Source organism: Chenopodium album, chromosome 19, assembly GCF_948465745.1.
Source record: "Chenopodium album chromosome 19, dcCheAlbu1.1, whole genome shotgun sequence".
Lineage (NCBI taxonomy): Eukaryota > Viridiplantae > Streptophyta > Magnoliopsida > Caryophyllales > Amaranthaceae > Chenopodium > Chenopodium album.
Window position 1 is genome coordinate 43,787,564 of NC_137852.1, and position 19,940 is coordinate 43,807,503.

General features: G+C 37.4%; 2 protein-coding genes across 2 annotated transcripts; both read left to right on the top strand.

The window, feature by feature from the left end:
- Positions 1-12,255: 12,255 nt before the first annotated feature.
- On the top strand, positions 12,256-14,029 carry LOC145593790 (uncharacterized). The gene is made up of 2 exons (XM_081650154.1): positions 12,256-13,354; positions 13,907-14,029. The coding sequence occupies exon 1, from the start codon at positions 12,260-12,262 to the stop codon at positions 13,313-13,315; it is 1,056 nt and encodes a 351-aa protein (XP_081506280.1). The 5' UTR covers positions 12,256-12,259; the 3' UTR covers positions 13,316-13,354; positions 13,907-14,029.
- LOC145594453 (uncharacterized) lies at positions 13,320-17,193 on the top strand. Its single transcript, XM_081650761.1, has 8 exons — positions 13,320-13,354; positions 13,626-13,632; positions 13,907-14,786; positions 14,891-15,573; positions 15,682-15,814; positions 15,919-16,000; positions 16,091-16,197; positions 16,727-17,193. Exons 1-7 carry the CDS (start codon positions 13,320-13,322, stop codon positions 16,191-16,193), a joined length of 1,923 nt encoding a protein of 640 aa, XP_081506887.1. The 3' UTR covers positions 16,194-16,197; positions 16,727-17,193.
- Positions 17,194-19,940: the final 2,747 nt, after the last annotated feature.

Here is a 19,940-nt window from a genome sequence, read left to right on the forward strand (position 1 = left end):
GGCGAGTTTCCTCGAGGAGAAACATGGATCGTGCTTTGTTGAAGCTTGGAGTGGGTTCAGTTTGGGAGATGATGGCTGCCACGGTGTCGTATTCGCCTTTGGTGAGACCCGAAATAAGTTGCATAACCATCTTTCGATCGGAGACCGGGCAATCAACGTTAGCAAGTTGATCCGCAAGAACTTTAATTTGTTGACAATACTCCGACATGTTAGCAAATTGTTCAAGCTTTGTGGTTGAAAGTTGTTCCTCCAAATATACTGCCCTAGTATGCTTATTGTCATGAAACAATTCCTCGAGTCGGGTCCATAATTCTAGAGCCGTGGCACCCGGTTTCATGATAGTGTTAACAAGGTCTTTGGAAATAGTACTATAGATCCATTGTTTAACAATTGCATCCAATCTCTTCCACGTTGTATCATCAACATCCGAAGGACGCGTAACCGTTGCATCAATATGATCAGTAACATTGTAGGCACAAGCATGGATTTGAAAAAGTTCAACCCACGTAGCATATTGGGCGTCTGCGTGATCAAGAGTCACGGGCATAAGAGCTTTGATGTTGTTGACTGCGAACGCTGGATGGAGGGGGCTGGTTTTGGGAGGTGGAGGAGAAGGGGGAGGAGGAGTGAGATCGTCATTAGCCATGAGGGGCAGGAGATACGGGAAGGTGAAAAGGGACGGCTATGGAGGTCCGAGAGATCGATTAGGGTGTTGGAAAGAAAACCCTAAGAGGAATCTGATACCATGTAGAATAGTGTAATTCTCCTTGGAGGAGGCATTCTCATTAAATCAATATATATAGGGTTTACAACCTAGTCATGAGAATAACCTAAAATACACAGGATATATTTTACAGAATATTTACGGGATAATATTGACATATTATCTAACAAATCATGTAAAAAGTTAGAAACTACACATTAAATATTTTGAGAGCAAGGGATAACTTAAATGGTTAGAGTTTCCCTTTCGATTTCAGGAGATCCCGAGATCGATTCTCATACCCGTCCTTATTGCTCTCTTAACACCCCCAAAAAAAACACATTAATTAGTTTATATTTATCTACTACTATAGTAACACACTCCGATGAATGTAAAGAGTAATGGAGTACTTGACACACACATTGGGTATTAGGCATAACTTTAACCATTAATATTTGCTTTTATCTATTGACTATTGTAATAAAGATGTAATAGAAAATTAACTTATGAAAATTGACATTATAACCAATTCAATGTCATATTACATAATATGAGTAACATTTATTTATTTCATAATAGTAAAAAAACTAATTCAACAAAAGTATGTAAATATATAAATTTTCCCGCAGGTTAGAAATGTAAATAAAAAAATAATGCATGTTAGAGTGTTAGACTAGTGCAAATTTTAAAACGGAGAAATTACTAAAATTTAAGGTTTAAGGGTTAACACAATTCTTACTTTCTTAGGGCTTGCTTTTTCGGCTTAAGTTAAGTTAAGTTTCTAATTTTTTCCTCTCATAAAATATTCAGTTCAGTTTAATTTATTTCAACTTAATTTAGTAAATTAGAACAGGCCGTAGGGCTAGACCTTGAAAGATCTTTCACTCACCGAAACTATTAAACTATATGCACAAAATTAAAATACTCCGGAGTAAAATAAATAAAAGGCTAAATGAATAAAGTCAGTAAATAAATAAAGTAAGCTGACCAGAAAAAAGTGGCGTTCACGTTGAGTCATTAATTTTCTATTCTCCAAAACTGTTGACCAACTTTAAAAAACTTTGGGTCATGGCTTCAGGAAACCTGTATAATCGGTAGCTCTTCATTCAATCGTTGGATCACCCCAATATAATCCTACGGTGATTATGTAGTGGACATGGTTGACTATGCTTTTTATTTTTTATGCAGAATCTCAATGTGGTAGGGCCCACGTATTCGCTGCCACTCTTGGCATGACCTGGTTCCCAATATTAATTAGCCATTAATTAATAAGTAATCAATCACTAACTCTTCTCTCTTTGGGAACTTTATAAAAAGACAGTATTAACAAGATGATTCTTATAATTTTAAAATACGAAGCGAAATATACACAATAGTAGTATGAGTTAGTATTATCTCTTGTTTTATTTTTTTAAATTTTTTTTATACCACCTTTATTTTGTAAGTTGACATCATATTATTATAATGCTTGTCAATGTACTATTTTAACGATTAATATATCTAATTATCGATATTGTAAAGTCATACAAAGTTGATATTAATAAAATATGCATTGAAACGATTCAAACAAGATAACACATGATTATATTTTATTATAATTATAAATCACAAAAACTAATCAAAATCGAAACCAAACCAAACAAACCAAACCATATTACACAAAACTAGTATTACACAAGATTTAAAAGTCAACTAGTGCTAACTAAAAAAAAGAAAGGGAGTATTACACAAGATTTCGCATGATGAGGTCAAATGCTTGACCCTTCTCCGTGCCTATTGTCTAAACTGTGTTATACGAAGTATTGAATAATGTTATTGGGCCTTCAGCATTCATCCATTACTCAAACTTTTGCATACTTTAATGGACTTAAAAGTGTTAAGATCTTATTTCAAATTCATGTTAAAAACTTATGTAGGTCCACAGTATATAAAGCTAGTTGCTTTCATTGTTATGAGTAAAGCATTTAGCAACATGTGAAATCTAGTGATAAGGTTTGCATTTTACAATGTTGAGGTTGTAGGATCAAACCTTAATAGAGGTATTTTAGGGTGGGAATTCTCTTATCTTTCCCGGCTATTCCCAAAGTGCTTAGCCCATTAACTTGTGACGAGAAAATTTGTGGGATGTTTCGGTCCGATAAGACAATTCTCCTCAACAAAAAAAAAACATGTAAAATTATAATTATCGGTAAATTTACATGTGTTATCTTCACTTTATAAGTGAAAACTAAATGGATACTCTTAAAGCTGCCCTTTGAGAAATAGATTTAGAAATCTAGATGGACAAATTCATTAAAATGATTTGCACACATAGTACCTAACTCTTCCTATTTTTTCAATTTTAAAATTATTTTCATAAAGTTAAGTGTGTATGTTCTTCAAGCACATTCTAAAATTACATGCCTAGAAGGTTTTCAAAACCCGAATATATTAATTTTAATTAGTTACCTAGCGTCCATTAAAAAAATAATTTTGTAAGGTTTGGAAAAATAGAATATGGTAGAGTAAACCATATTAGTATAATCAGGGTAAAATATACATTAATAATTAACCATACAATATTTACAATAATAATAAAGATTTGTAACCCACATATTTAGAAACTAGTACACTACTTTCACAATAAAAAACAATTACTGCCTTTTTGCATTCTCGACCCAACTTATTATTGTGAAACTAGTTTTAGGCCCGGCAATGCCCAAGTTACTGAATTAATTCAATAATTGAAATTCTTTTAATAAATTATATAGAATTAGTTAAAATGACATGCAATATGGTGATAGCTTAGTGGCCAATACTTTAGTTTTTAAACTTAAGGTTATGCAATATGGTAATGGCTTAGTGACTAATACTGTAACTTAAGATTATGGGTCTAAATCTTGTACAATCACATATTCACATGACATCTAAGCTTGTTTAAAGACACTTTTTAATATATCCCTACCTTATAAAAAGGTAGAAAATAACTCTTAGGAATAGTGTGCTACCAATTATACCCTCAAAAATGTGTACCAAATTGTGTGCAAAATGTGTATTTACTTTTTTACCCTCATTAATATGTTTACTATCATTAATATATTTAATGCTTTTTTTCTTTATTCATATATCATCAATTAATACAGTTTTTTTAAACAAAAAACATGTAATGTTTTTTTTTAAATAAAAAAATTCTAATGTTTTACACTTCATATGATATTAATATTATTTAAAAAGAAAAAAAATTGTATATACAAAGAGACGATTTATAATTAACCAAGATACTGTTTATTTTTACTCATTTGTAATTGCTCTTCTTATTTACTATCTTGTTATCCTTTAATTACAACTAACGTTAAGGCTTATTAGCTTTTGAATTGTACATATAAAAAACATAATAGAATTTGAATGCGATTCATATTAAATAGTACAGTGATATTAGAGCAGACGAATGTTATCAAGAGGTATAAAGAACTTAAAATTTCTAAAATCAAGGGAAATCAATCGATAGTAGGAAAAAAAAAAATAGCTAGTATTAATTATTGAGAGAATTTAAGATAGAGGAAAAATTATATATTATTAAGTTTTTAGCTGCAACATTTTACATACTATTACTCCATAGTCCATATGACCACAGGTCCACAGCTCACAAAAAAACCATTTGAAGAAAAACACGCTAAAAGTATTACACTAAAGGCCTGTTCATATTTACTAAACTGAGCTGAACTGAACTGATTGGAGCTGAGCTGAACTGAACTGAACTGAATTGAGCTGAAATGAATTTTTTATGAGAGAAGGAAATTAGGAGCTGAACTGAACTAAACTAATTGAAGCTGAACTGAACTGAACTGAAATTAAGTAAATGTGAACGAACCCTAAGTATTATTGAAACATGCACATCAATTAAGCTAAGAGTTCTAAACTAACACTCGACGCTTAAAATATGAAGGGATGCAAATCAATTAAATATTATTTAATAATAATTTTGAAATAACACTATCAAACTTTTTAGGGTTCTAAAAAATAATTGTCTTAAAATATTTTTGTGGCTTTCTTATACTATTCTACAAATATACCACATAGACACATAAACTAGATGGTGAACGTATTAAAATTACCAGGTCTACCACCTAAACCAACGGTATAAATACATGTCAATAAAAATTATCCGCAAGAGCTAGCCGCTCCGCGCGCACGTAGGATACCCTAGTAGTATAATTAAATAGATTGAACATCGATATATTTGTACTCTTGCACACGGTAGAAAATGAACATCTTAAAACGGTTGACATGGAGTTGGGCTAGTGTTGCATATATCCCCATAAATAATGTTGTGATTTTACATTAGTATTAGCCCAATACATGTGGGCCAAAACAAGCAAGTAATCCAAACTCGTTTTTCATGTTGAGCAACCAACAACATAATTTTATACTCCGTACGTAATTTTGGTTGCATCTTTCGTCTTCGTCTTGTTGTTTGTTGGTTGTGGATGTATTCCAGAATTTCTTCATTTGCGTCAGATCTAAGACACTCACCATAAGCAACCGACATCCAGCACCAACCTTACAACTCATTCATCTTTAGATCTCCTTTTGGTTTCCTTCAATTCAATCCAGGTTTTTTTCTACTTTCTCTGTCTTCGATTTCCTTGCAATTTTAGGTTTTCAATCTTCAAAATTTTCACTTTCCCCAATTCAATTACTTACTATGTACATTTCGTTTATAGTTCGATTAATTTGTTGAATTAGATTGCAAGGAATTATTCAACGATTAATTACGTTTGAATTTGACTATTCAATTGAAATTGATTTTGAATTTGTGATTGCTAGTGATTGGATGTTGCTGATTGAGCCCTGTTCTTAGACCTAAGCCCGGTTCGGAATGGACAAAAAGCCGAACCGGACCGATCTTCTTACTGCTGGCCGCAAAAAGGTTCCATTTCCTTTGCTTTCTCTCTTTTTACTTGAGCTTATTTAAGCAATTTGGCTGGGAATGGGATTTCTATGTAATTTTCGAATCTCAATATTTGTTGTTTCTAATATTTGATAGCATAGCCCTAGAATTAAATCAACTATACTGCTTAAACCAAATCAAACAACTTGGAAGACCAGATGCGAAATCGAGAACCAACTACCTCAGCTCATGGAATTCTACGATTTAAGAAAATATCAATATCGAAAATGTTAGCATTTGAAGCTTAATCACCATAATAAGCTTGTCTAAGAATGTGATTATATGCTAATTGATTCTAGTTATGGGAGGGAGATCTCGTTCTATTTTTAGGACTCTATTTTTTTTTTAAGAAAATAATTGTTATCTTTGAAATTCATCCAACTATTAGAGATATTTATTCTTAGACAATGGTTGAATTAATGTCCAATTCCAAGGATCATGAGTTAACCATCATATTGACTGTTATATCAAAAACTATACAGGAATTTCTGACTTTTATTTATTTTTAATGAATTTCAATAATATCAACAGAAACAGAATAATATGGTTATCTTGGATATTTTATTCCTTAATTATTTTTAATATACATCAGCTAAGCTGTTTGATAACAAAATTTGGCACGTAGCTGAGTTTACCGGTGTGAGAACACATAAATTGAGGATGACTTGAACGTTTATTTCTCTCTGCGTAGTTTCTTAAATTTGATTCGTGACATCCCTTAAACGATCTAAGGTGTTGTTTGGTTGCACATAAAAAATAGAGGAATTGAATATTCTCATGAATTTGGAAATAGGAGGCTTGTTTGGTAGACCACAAAAAGTGATAATGTGGAAAGTGCAAAATTATGGGAATTTCCAATTCCCACAATATATGGGAATTTAATTACCAAGGTCCATATAACAACCAAACTAGTTTTGTAAATTCCTAGGAAATTAGATGTGGGATTTTAATTCCCATGAAATACAAATGCCTATAGGAAATAAATTCCTTTGTCAACCAAACAAGCCCTAAGTGTATATTCTTATTACTCAGTAGTGGTATTTTAGGTTTACTTCCTCTGCACTTTCCTGGAAACCTAACAGTTTTCTATTTTTTGTGGAAACTAATGCTCCTGTCATCTTAACAAGTATACTTAAGCACGTGCTACTTAACTTTTGTCTTGGGGATATTAATTGGATTTAAATTTTGTATGTATTTTTCCAGCTACAACAATATCGTCAGAAAAAGGATAATAAAGGGAAGGATGGGAAAGGAAAAGATGGAAAAACCAGTAGTATGTCCACCAGTAAAGCTGATAAATCTGATCAAAATGATGTTGATGCCAACTTGAACTCTGTTGCTAATACGACAGAAGCAGAATCATCACAAGTTCCTGGAGCGGAAGTGGAATCTTCAGCACGTTCTTTAGATTCTACCATTGATACGCAGAAGCCTTTGGAGAATTCACAGGGTACATCTACTGATTCCCAGAATTATGCAGACTCACCAGGCTTGTTGTCAGCAGAGACTGCATTAAATCATGAACTTGGATTTAATACTCCAAATGAAGGAGAGGTAGAGATAGCTTGTGGGGCTGAAGGGTCTGGGACATCAGTTTCTTCTGAATCCAACACTGTGCATGTTGATGTTTTGGCTCCCAGTTCTGATTCTGCCATTGAAGCAGCATCTGATGCTAAAATGGTTGCTGTAGGTTCTGTTGAAGTGAAGGACATGCATGAGGGAGATCAGGTATCAGTTTTAGGTTGTGCCTTCTCTCTTATTTTTCCTGTTGGATTTCATTATTCCCATCTTCATTATTCTATCATAGTTTTATTATGATCATTGCTGTCATCATCATTATCATTGTGCCCCTTCACTTTTCTGATAATTTATTAACACATTGATATCTTCCAAATTTGATATATAATTTTATGCTCGTTTGTTCCTGGGCAGGGGCAATGCAGGATGCTGAGAATTTTGATCTGAAGTATTCTGATAGAAATGTTGAGCTGAAGCCAGATGAGTTTCCACCAGCATCAAATGCCATCACAGAAAAGTTGATTACTCCAAATCCCGAAGCGGAGCTTGGTATTTCTACTGCTGCAATCATCGGGTTCAGAGGAGATCATGAAACTGTTAAAGTTTCTGTTCCTGCTGAGGCAAGTCCTACGCATGCTGAAATAGCAAGTCTGAAGGAACTCAATTCACTTGATGTGCAATCTGCAAATGATTCAAGACATTTTGAAGGCCAAGAAAATCAAGCTCATTTTGATCAGATATCTGTCGAAGGGTGCGATGAGTCCAACTCACTGGAAGGATGTAGTGTGATTGATGGTAAAAGTCATAAAGACGCTGTTGAGAACAACCTTGTAGACTCTTCTGGGGACCGATCTTTGTGCTCAGGTGTACAAGGCAACTTCTTGGACCTGGTTCAACTTGCTGAGGTGCTGAAGGGGCTTTCTGAAGGTGATTTTAGGTACTTGATCAAGTCAAGAGAAATAACACATCTTGACAATCTAGCCGTGCCCAAAAATAAGATGGTTGCTCTTTCTGAGACAATCCAGGAGCAGCTTTACCTAGCAAACATTTCAAAAGACTTATTATATTTGCAATTTCTAGAGCAGAATGAACAACAAACTGATCGTGATCATGAAGCACCTGCTCTTACTGCATTGCTTACAGATGTTCAAGATTGCAATAAAAGCCTCAGTGTGGAGCTTTCTCAGTGTAGATCTGAACTGGAGGTCGCTATCAGCGAGAAACTGAGCTTTCAGAACATGTATCATCATGCCAAAGAGGAGAGTGTGAAATTTTCTGCCAAAGTTGATGAGCTGGAGATTAAATTGGACGAGTCTATCACGCAAATCTCCAGTCTTTCTGCAGACTTGGCCAACTCTAAGGTTTTATTAGAAGCTTCGCAGGTAGAGAATGAAAGGCTATTGAAAAGTTTAGAATTGGTGTCTGAGCAACGTAGTAAATTTGAGGAGGTGATGGAACAATATTCTTATGAAAATCAAAAGCTCTCACTGGATATTTCTAGTAGTAGCACTCAATTGGATGTACTGGAGCAGGAAATTACCAACTTGAAAATCACCCTTGCTTCTGTGACTGATGAGAGGAAGAAGTTTGCGGAAGAAAATGAAGTTCTTTTTCATGAGAAGGAAACGCTTTTAGTAGATTTGGCAGATTGTAGGGGAGTGATTGCGACTTTGCAGCATGAAAATTCTGGTTTGAATTCAAGCCTTGCAGTCTTGATTGAAGAGAAGAAGGAGCTAAAAGACCAAGACGGTTTTCTTTTCCAGGAGTTTGGAAAACTCTCTATTGAACTTGTTGTTTACCAAGAAAAGGTGTCAATGCAACATCAGGAACATGTGCAGCTTGAGGCTGAACTGAGAGAAGCAGTTTCACGTCTCGAACTAATGGCTGAAGAAAACATTGCTCTCCATAGCAGCTTGAACATTCATAAAGCAAGAATAGATGAGACTGATACCAGGGAAATTCAGCTTTTTTCTGTGGGGATTGGATCCAGGACTCATTACCAAACAGCTGATACTGATAGTTCTGCTGAAAATTTTGCAAAGGTAGACCCTGAAGCTGCATCACCGTCAGTTGCTCCTGCAGCTGGAGACGTGTCTGATGCATCTCTTTGTAATATGCTGTCTGGTTCCTGTGAGGGGGCTTTAACTATAAAGGGATATCTGGAGGAGGCTGAGAAAATGATGCAAAAGCTTGAAAAGGAAGTTGATAGCATGCATTCTCACTCAGTATCCCTTAGTCGATCATCTGGTAAAAATACAGCTCCTGGAGTTTCAAAATTGATTCAAGCTTTTGAGACCAAAGCTAGTGTTGATGACCAAGGGCCTGAGGAAATCTCCTCAACTGAAAGTATAGGGCTTCTTGATCCCTATTATGCTGCAAAGAAGCAAATTAGTTCCTTGGCAGGTATACTTCAAGTCCTTGCTCAGAATGTTGAACATGTGGATGCTCTGTTCATGGAAGAAAGTAGTCGATGTAAAGCTGCTGTCCTAGCCTGTGGTGAGCTTGAGGATGAAGTTGAAGCTCTGAAGGGTGTCAGTATTAATCTTGAAGCAAGAAACATTGAGCTGGAAGTATTTTGTGAAGTTATGAATCAACATGCACATGATACTGAAGCAAAGAAAACTCAGCTTGAAGATTTATGTGAAGTTCTGGAAAGACAGTATGCAGATTCCCAGTTGCAGAATGTTGGACTTGATAAGAAGTTGTCCGACACTCAATCTACAATCAATGTATTGCAGGTTCAACTTAAGGAGCTGCGAAAAAGCTCAGTTGAGGTGACTTCTATGGTTCTCAATGAAGTTGAAGCCATGAAGAGGGAAATGAGAGAGAACATATTATCAGTTGAGAGGGAATGGAATTCTGCCTTTGCTGAGCTTGTTCCGATGGTTCAGAAGCTAGACACAGTTGTTAGATCTGCAGCTGCTTACCCTCTTCTATGTGAGGTGAGCCATGACATGAGCGTTTTTGACCGATTCTCTATCTCTCTAAACGCTGCCTGTGAAGTGATTGAGAACTGCAAGTCGAGGCTTGATGCTCATGATAAACTTTCTATCTCATACACAGAAGTAGAGGAAAAGTTGCGTGCTGTTAATGAAGAACGCAGTGTGGCCATTGGTCTATTACAGAAATTTTCTGCTGATGTGGCTAATTTGCTAAATATCAGTGTTGAACAATTTGAAGATAGTAAAATACTTCACAATGAGAACAACCAACAGGGTCTGTTGGATGTTAGTTATTATGAGGCCCTTGTAGCTAAATTGGGAAATTTGCTTGGTGACGTACTGCAGCTTAAGGAGTCAAACAACAAATTGTCCTCGGACCTGTTGCAGAAAGTGCATGACGTTGAGGAACTGAACAAAAGGTGTTTGGACACAGATGCAATACCAAAGCTTATTTTGGATGTCAAAGAATTGCTAAAGGTTCATGATACAGAGGTGAACTTAGATGAATCACCTGTTTTAAGCCTGCAGTCTTTAGTTTTGTTGCTTATTCAGAAATATAAGGAGCTAGAAAAGCAGGCCAGCTTATCAGTTAATGAAGCCAACTTTAGGGCAGTGGAGCTTGATGAGCTGCAGAGCTATGTAGAGTCGTTAAATTCTTTGATTATTCAGCAGCAGAATGACGTCCTTGTCCTCAGGGCAAGCTTGGTTCAGGCAAAAGACGGCTTTGATGTTATGCAAGCTGAGTTACAGCAGAAAGTGAAGGAGCTTGAGCAATCAGAGCAGCGGGTTGCTTCTGTTAGAGAAAAGCTTAGCATTGCTGTTGCAAAGGGAAAAGGCTTGGTTGTGCAGCGTGACAGTCTTAAACAGTCTCTGGCACAGATGTCAAGTGAACTTGATAAGTACTCGCAGGAGTTGCAGTTGAAAGATTCTAGGATTCTTGAGGTCGAAGAGAAATTGAAGGACTATTCAGAGGCTGGTGAACGTATGGAAGCTCTGGAATCTGAGCTGACATACATTCGTAACTCGGCAACGGCACTGAGAGAGTCTTTTCTTCTAAAAGATTCTACCCTTCAGAGGATCGAGGAGATTTTGGAAGATCTTGAGCTGCCAGACCATTTTCACTCTAAAGACATCTTAGAGAAGGTTGAATGGCTGGCTAAGACAGTTGCTGGCAATTCATTGCCACCGGCTGAGTGGGACCAACGGAGCTCTGTTGGAGGAGCGTCATACTCAGATACTGGCTTTGTTGTTACAGATGGAAGCAAGGATGATGTGCAACCTACCTCAAATCTGGATGATGATTCGAGAAGGAAATATGAAGAGTTGCAGGCAAAGTATTATGAATTGGCTGAACAAAATGACATGCTGGAGCAATCATTGATGGAAAGAAATATTTTGGTGCAAAGATGGGAGGAGGTTTTGGATAGGATAAATACGCCCACTCAGATAAGATCTATGGAACCTGAAGAAAGGATTCACTGGTTAGGGACTGCTCTGTCAGAGGCTGACCACTACATGAGGTCTCTTCAGCAGAAAATTGATAACCTTGAGAATCATTGTGAGTCACTGTCATCTGATCTTGAAGAATCACAGAGAAGAGCATATGAACTTGAAACGATTCTTCATGAGAAGGAAAGTGCATTGTCTGAAGCTGATGTCCACACAAAATCTCTTCAGCAGAAGATTGATAAGTTTGAAAGTTATCGTGTTTCACTGTCAACTGACCTAGAAGAATCTCAAAGAAGAATATCTGAGCTTGAATTCTCTCTGCAATCAGTAATTCAAGACAAGGATACTCTTTCAAGTAGCTTGGTGGCTTCGACTTCTGATCGTGAAATAGCTTTGCATAACATTGAGCAATATGAGCTTGAGCTGGATAGTTTAAGGAAAGAAGTTAGCATTTTGCAGGGGAACTTGGCAAAGAACCTTGAAAATGTGGATCAGATGAATCAGATTGAGAGTGCCTTAAAGAGATTACAGGACTTGATTCTTGATGCGCTTCAGGATTCTGGAACTGAAGACGAGTCTTCTGATGTCAGTAATATTCAGGTCTTGGAAAGATTGATTGTAAAACTTTTGAATCATGATAGAGAAGTTGATGTAGAAGGTCACGATCATAAAGTAGGGGTACAGGAGCACACTTTGGCGCATAATGCAAAAGCATTAATGGTGTCAGATATGGAGAATGAGCATCTCTATGAAAAGGATGTCATTGATTTGGATGATTCCATGTCCAGGAGCAGAGTCCATGAGGGGCAGAATGTTGCAGATCTGAATCGAGAGCTTGCTGAGGCTTTAGATGAAATTGTAAGGCTCAGGGAGGAGAGTAATTTATACATGCAGAAGAGTCAATCTGTGGTGAGTGAACTGGAAGAAGTAAACAAGAGACAGAAGGAACTTCTAGAGCTTGTTAATCAGGAAGAGCAGAAGTCAGCCTCGCTTCGTGAGAAGCTAAATCTTGCTGTTAGAAAAGGCAAGTCACTAGTCCAGCAAAGAGATGGTCTGAAACAGAACATTGAGGAGATGACTGCCGAAATAAATCGATTGAAATCTACAATAAACAGCCATGAATCTTCTCTCGCAGAGTCCAGTCAGAAGATAAGTGACTTGTGTCTCCAAATAGAAACTTACAAAGCATTTGAAGCTGAAAATTTATCTTTGAAAGACCGTCTGTTAGAAGCTGAGCAACATTTACAGCAAAATAGCAATACTTTAAGCTTGCTGCTTAGCAAACTAGGTGAGATCAGTGCTTTTGAAGGAAATAGTTTTGATGATCCACTACAAAAGTTGGAAGAAATTGTAAAATCGTACTCTGATCTACAAAACTCCACTGCTTCTTTTGAGCTGGAGGCAAAGAAATCCAAAAGATCAGCTGAGCTTCTGTTGGCTGAGTTGAATGAAGTTCAGGAAAGGAATGATGGTCTGCAAGAAGAATTGGAAAAAGCTCAGGTTGAGATTATAAATCTCTCAAAGGAAAGGGATCTTGCAAATTCGGCCAAAGTTGAAGCTCTTTCTCATGTAGATAAATTGTCCGATGAGAGAGAGAAGCAACTTGCTGAACTGGAGAGGTTAAAGGCCAGTGTCAATGGAGTGAAGAAAGTCTTCTTTGATATATCTACTCTCAGTGATGATGTGTTTGCAAAGGATTTAGAGCTTTTGCACAATGTGAGGGCTCAAATGGAGTCTAACATGGATGCTGGCACAAATCCAGTATCTGCTTAAGATCATGCTGGCCTGGTCTCTGTTAATTCTAGATTCAAGGTACTACATTTCAAGAATTTATTGTTGTCTACTGATGTAAATTATAGGCATTTGTTCTTGTTTATTATTTCTTTCCTCAGATAATAACTTGTGTTATAGTAGCTTTTATTTTTAGAAAAAAAAGTAAGGTTTGCGTTCATATTCCCTTTTTCTCTCTCTGCATATCCTGCTTGATTGGTGATTGGAATGTTGACATAGGTTAATGCAACTTTGCTGAAATCTGTATTTCTGCTATTTCATGTCATATGATCTTATATTGTTAATTATCTAGAATTTCAGTATTTATATAGCTGCATTGCATGTTTCAACCAAGATTTAGGAAGCAAAATTTTTTTAAGAGTAGAGTATAGGAAGATACCTTATTTTTTAGAGTCTGTATCATTACATATTGCTGTGACTCTTTCTGGCAGTAGACGAATTATTTAATTCACTTAAGTTGTCATTTGTTATTTGCTGGTAACGATAATCGATTGAGCAAAGACTGGTACTTGTGGTGTTGGTATTGTTGTGTCCATCTCTTTTCGTTTCTAAGTTGAGGCTTTCCTGTTACAGGATTTCTGGTCAAGAACTTCGTGGGGCAATAAGATCCCTGATTCTTTGGATGAGAGTGCTGGCTTTGAAGTCTGTGAGGTTATTGAACAGCACCTTCAGCAGCTAACAGAAACTATTGGTGATTTTAAGGAGAGATTACAAAGTCATTCAATGTCATTGAGAACAGAGGCTGAGTGGTTATCTGCTGTCGTTGGCACCATGCTAAGAGAAATTGCTTCTCAAAGAAACTCCTTGGAATCCATCAAGGGTGACAACATCCGTTTAGAATCAGTCGGGAAAGAAAAAGACATGGAGGGAGTTGTATTCCGTAGAATCTTATTTCTTCTATATGAAGCATGCATTAGCTCCATTATGGAGATTGAAAATAGAAAAGCCCAATTGATTGGAGAAAATTTTTCTGCTGAGGATCTGAGAATCAACTTGCCGGCTTTGCCTACAGCTAATGGCGTAAACTTTAGCGGGGTTTCTGTTTCGTCTTCTGAGGAATCTGTAAAACTTCTGGCTGATAAGCTTTTGGAGTCAGTAAAAGATTTTGTTGATTTTGGAATCAAGGGTATTGAAGGTCAAAGCAAAGAGATGAAAACTACAATATTTGATTTGCAAAAGGAGCTTCAAGAGAAGGATGTCCAAAGGGAACGGATATGCATGGAGCTTGTAAGCCAAATTAAGGAAGCCGAAGCTACTGCTGCACATTGTTCCCGGGATCTGCAATCAATGACGAATTATGCTCATGATTTGGAGAACAAGTTGGATGCTTTAGGTAAAGACAGGAGCTTGTTGGAACAAAGGGTGGCTGAACTACAGGAGGACTGTCTCAGTTCAACTGAGTTAGGGGAAAAGGTTAAGTCACTGACTGGTGTGGTAGCTGCCAAAGAACAAGGTTTAGCATTTTATCATTCAATCTTGATTTATTTTCTGTAATTTAAAACTCTGCCGAATTTGATCAAGAGTTTCCCCTGTAAATGTGTTGTTTTTTTTTGGCAGAAATTGAGGCTCTGATGCAAGCACTAGAGGAGGAAGAGAATCAGATGGAAGCCCTGAGAAGTGAGATTGAAAAGCTGGAAAAAGCATTAGAACAGAAGAATATAGATTTGGAGAATGTAGAAGCTTCTCGTGCTAAGGCCCTTAAAAAGCTCTCTGTTACTGTGAACAAGTTTGATGAGCTGCACCATATGTCTGAAGGTCTTCTCTCTGAAATTGAAAATCTTCAAGCACAGTTGCAGGATCGAGATGCAGAAATTTCCTTCTTAAGGCAAGAGGTCACTAGATGCACTAATGACGTCTTAGAAGTGACAAAGATGACAAAAGAACGATCTTCTAGCGAGCTTCATGATTTTCTAACGTGGTTGAATTCTAGCTTTTCTGTTGTTCTGAAGCACAACATCCATGCTGTTGATGGCAATGTTAGTCTTAGTCCTCAGGATGAGTACAAGGAACACGTTCAGAGGGATATAACATCCATTATATCCGAATTGGAAGACTTGAGGCTTGCAGCACAAAGTAAGGATACACTTCTACAAGCAGAACGAAATAAGATTGAAGAATTGTTACACACAAAAGCAGCTCTTGAAGCTTCACTGCATGAGAAGGAGCTACACCTAAAATCACTCCAGGGTGTTGGGGTCTCTGGTTTAGGAACCTCTGAAATCGTTGAGGTTGAACCAGCTGTATGTGTCTTCTATTTTTATTTATGTCAATATCTTTTAGTTTTGCAACAGAGCAACTAGTATGCTGTGTCTCTCTGTTTAAGTTTTTCTGTGATACTTGTCTTGCAGGTAAACAAATGGACATCACCAGCTCCCTCTCAAGTTCGGAGTTTACGCAAAGTGAACAATGACCAAGTTTCTATAGCTATTGATACAGATGCTGAAAATTCTGGTAGAATTGAGGATGAAGATGATGATAAAGGTAATATTTCTCCTTTTTTGTGCTTCTTATATCTGAAGTATTGGATTGCCTCTTCCCCTTGCTGAGCACATTCGTTTTTCTTCTTTGCTGATTCTTTTCTTCAGTCCATGGCTTCAAATCACTTACAACGTCGAGATTCGTCCCAAGGTTCACAAGGCCTGTTAGCGATATGATTGATGGTCTATGGTAGGTTGCTTGGTATTTTCTCCAGCAATGTTATTTCACCAATTTGTATTCTCTTAATGTATGATTGTTTTCCTCTTTGCTTCTTGCCAGGGTATCTTGTGACCGAACACTAATGCGTCAACCTGCGTTTCGCCTTGGCATCATGATTTATTGGGCTGTATTGCATGCATTATTAGCCTCACTCATAGTTTGAAAAGGTAGCTTCTTTATGTATGGTAATTACTCTTTGGTTTTGAATACTTTTTAGATTTCATAAAAATTTGCTAGAGATAGTATGACACCATTGCCATCATCTGGATTGTTTCACTGTGAGTTTGCCTTTTGTTAACTTGCATTCCTTATTGGGGAGTATAATATTCTGTATCCAAGAGTATGCCACAATGGGAGTTCTGATTGGCAAGGGAGATATAGTGTTAGCTACAGGTTAATATATTGTTTGGAGTAAATTGAGTACTGTTGATGAACTCAATTCAATTTGTGATGTCATTCTCTTAATATGGCTCTTAAGTGGCCTGCGTTCATTTGGTTCTTTTAGCTTTGTTCATCGTTGTTAGATCTTTAATGTAAGGCAAACTAAATATCCTTTTTTACTTTTACATGAATATTGGCATTGTTGATGTGCATTTGCCAGCTCCATCTTGATGTATGTAGTTTTTAAAATTTTGTTTTTTAAACTTTAGTAAATCACTGAGCTGTGCTTATGCTTGTCTTGTTGATGAAATGCAGTATCAGAATTAATGTGAAGTGAACAAGTTAAGGGGTGCTCTAGCTGGTAATGATGATTCTTATTAGACTGCAGCCTAACTTCATAATGCTCGTTAAGATTTCTTCCAGCATACTGAGGTTATACTGCTTCAATATTTTAACTCAATGCTGGGGAAACTGAGATTTGCTGCTGTTTTTAGTTCTGGTGAATCTCAGTGAGCTTCACATTCATTAAGGAGCCAGAGGTTTACTGTAGAATGGATATGATGATGGTTAAAGATATAGGGCATTTTTGTTGTATGGAGTACAGCTAAAAATTTGTGGGTTTTGCACACTTACACCTAAAAAAGGGTTTCTGTAGGCTTGGAGCCGTGTACAATGTACAAATGTATTTAGTTAGCGGATGCGGTTCATGTTTCTTTTTGGGGAATTTTAATTGTTTGATACAACAATTACATTTGGAATAGAAAAATACTGACATTTATATTTGTCAGGGTCTCTTCTAGTCCTGAATACTAGTTTGTAGCGACAATGTATGTCGGGAAGTCCTTCCGAATCCTCAATACTGAATTTGTTTTGTATAGGAAATGGGAATGTTTTGGAGTACCTCCTTACGACCTTCTGCCCATAATTTTATGTCATCACTTTGAAATTAGAACTAAAAAGAGCTTGAAATTTATGTTAACAGTTTAAACTGATCGTTTTCCAGACTCAAATTTTATCTATCTGTAGGACTCTTTCATATTATTGATCGAAAAGATACTTCATATGCCCACAAAGCCACAACAAATAGACAAGTACCCAAAGGCTAAGACAATACATTCAAGCAACCGTTTGCCTTGTAGTATTAGTAACAAATACCACAAACACAATCACTAAATGGCCTAAGCCTATCTGGTACTACTAAGGTCTAAAGGACATGAAATCAAATACATCATAAAGTTATAGCTTGGAAGTGCCCACTTGTACTGCAAACTCTTTGATGTTACCTTTAGGATTCTTATCGTACCTGGCTAGCTTGAAGTGCTCCATCTCTACCCCTTTGGCTTCTCCTTAGAGCACCAAGTCTGCCACCACCCTCCCTATCACCAGACCCATCTTGAATCCATGTCCGGAAACCCCCCCCCCCACCCCCCCGCAATGACCACATTTTTCCCAAACTCGCCTCCTAAGAAATCTATCACATAATCTTCGTCTGGGGTCATCAAGTACATGCAGGATTGTGATGAGACTGGACAATCATGCTCAACCCGACCCCCGAATCTCTCTTTGACCCACAACTTCAGAAGGTCCATTAACTCTGGATCTGGGATCCATGTTCGTTTATCTGGGTCGCAGTATCGTCCTCCGTGTACCCCGACCTTGATTAAACCAGGATATTCCAAAGAAGGGGTGCCATGATATAAGGGCTCCTATATCCAGCAAAGGAAGGAAATCTCCCATCTACTGAAAAGTCCCTTTCATACTCTTCCTTAATCCTCCAGTAGCATATAGTAGTTTCCAAAGGCTGAATGGGAACCTCACGCCTTGTAACTGCCTTCACTAACTTGCTCATCCATGCACCAGCAGCGACCACACATTTTTTGCCATAAAATTTCTCCCCTGTGGCTGTGGAAACCACTATGCAATTATGACTCGTGTCTCTGCTTATGTCAACGACCGTCATGTTGTCTTTGAGAATGGCGCCGTTTAGGAGGGCAAGGCCGGGTTTAAAACATACACACAGCTTTGGTAGGCTTGATCACACCCGCCACTCTACTACCAACCCCAATCCAATCCTCAGGCACAGTCACCACTCCAGAGAACTCCTGAGTGACCTGGTTGTGGTCAAGCACCCGAAAATCAACTGAGTTGGACTGACAACTACGAATGACAGCCTGAAGAGAGCGGTCATTTGGCTTTACCGATGTCAAGCTGATTAGTAGGGTAAAGGACCCTGTATCCAACCTGTGATTGAGCCTCCTGCCAGAGCTTGGAAGACTCGAGAACCATGGAAGAGTAATAAGGTTCAGGGTAGGTGACCCGAATGGCTCGGGACTCACCATGGGAGGAACCCCTGTTGTGTAGAAAGTCGAACTGGTCTAGCAGTAGTGTGGAGTAGCCCCTCATTGAAGTTTGGTATGCAGTGCAACTCCCCATAATCCCTCCTCCCACAACAATCACGTCCAGTTGATGCTCGTGCTACCCATCTTACTGTCTACAATAGGCAAATTGATCACCAGTTGATTGAAATGCAATTAACAAGACAAATTTATATCATAAGGTACTCGAACAAGACAAAAATTAATTTGTATCCCAATTTCAAATAAAAATATCACCTTGATTAAGTAATGGTAATTTTGGGATTAAAATAACGATAATACGTGTAAAATGAAATCAACTCGAAATATTAGTAGCAAAATTAAAAACTAAAGCATGATTATTAGTCTATTCAATAGAAAAACATGACAAATACAGACCAAACCATCATACAATAATGGGAATGTTGAACTTGTCAATTATACCAACTAATTGTGTATATCCTAACAGAATTGTGTATATCCTAACAGAGCAATAGAAATGTAGTTTATCATAAGTTCCACAAAAAACCTATATGGGCTATATCCCAACAAAATCTTTATCAGTATAACATGGTCTGATCATTCAGCTTTTCTTTTCTTGACGACCTCGCTCTTGACTCTGCCAAAAACTGTAGTCTGCACTGTTGCACTTGTCTCATCCTCTACAGATGCTCCAGAACTTGCTTCTGTATTTCCAACTGCTGCGAGGTCATTGCATCTCTCATTCTGTACTGTTGCTTGGCCTGTTGCTCCACAAATGGAATTCTGCACTGTTGCACTTCTTTCATCACTTACAGATGCTCCATAGCTGTCTCCTGTACACACTGTAGCTCGGCCCTTCTTACGACCTGCTCCAAAACTACATTCTGTATTTCCAGCAGATGATCCGATATTGTCTTGTGTATCCCCTGTTGCTTGGCTTGTACCATTGTCCTGTACTTCTGTATTTCCAGCAGATGATCCGATATTGTCTTGTGTATCCCCTGTTGCTTGGCTTGTACCATTGTCCTGTACTTCTGTATTTCCAGCAGATGATCCGATATTGTCTTGTGTATCCCCTGTTGCTTGGCTTGTACCATTGTCCTGTACTTCTGTATTTCCAGCAGATGATCCGATATTGTCTTGTGTATCCCCTGTTGCTTGGCTTGTACCATTGTCCTGTACTTCTGTTTCTG

Excerpts from the sequence above, each read along its gene's own strand:
- LOC145593790 (XM_081650154.1), top strand. The coding sequence starts at position 12,260 with ATGGTGTCAGATATGGAGAATGAGCATCTCTATGAAAAGGATGTCATT.
- LOC145594453 (XM_081650761.1), top strand. The coding sequence starts at position 13,320 with ATGCTGGCCTGGTCTCTGTTAATTCTAGATTCAAG. Across the intron at positions 14,787-14,890 it reads GGTAGCTGCCAAAGAACAAG|AAATTGAGGCTCTGATGCAA; the intron begins GTTTAGCATTTT and ends TTTTTTTGGCAG. Across the intron at positions 16,001-16,090 it reads GATATGATTGATGGTCTATG|GGTATCTTGTGACCGAACAC; the intron begins GTAGGTTGCTTG and ends GCTTCTTGCCAG.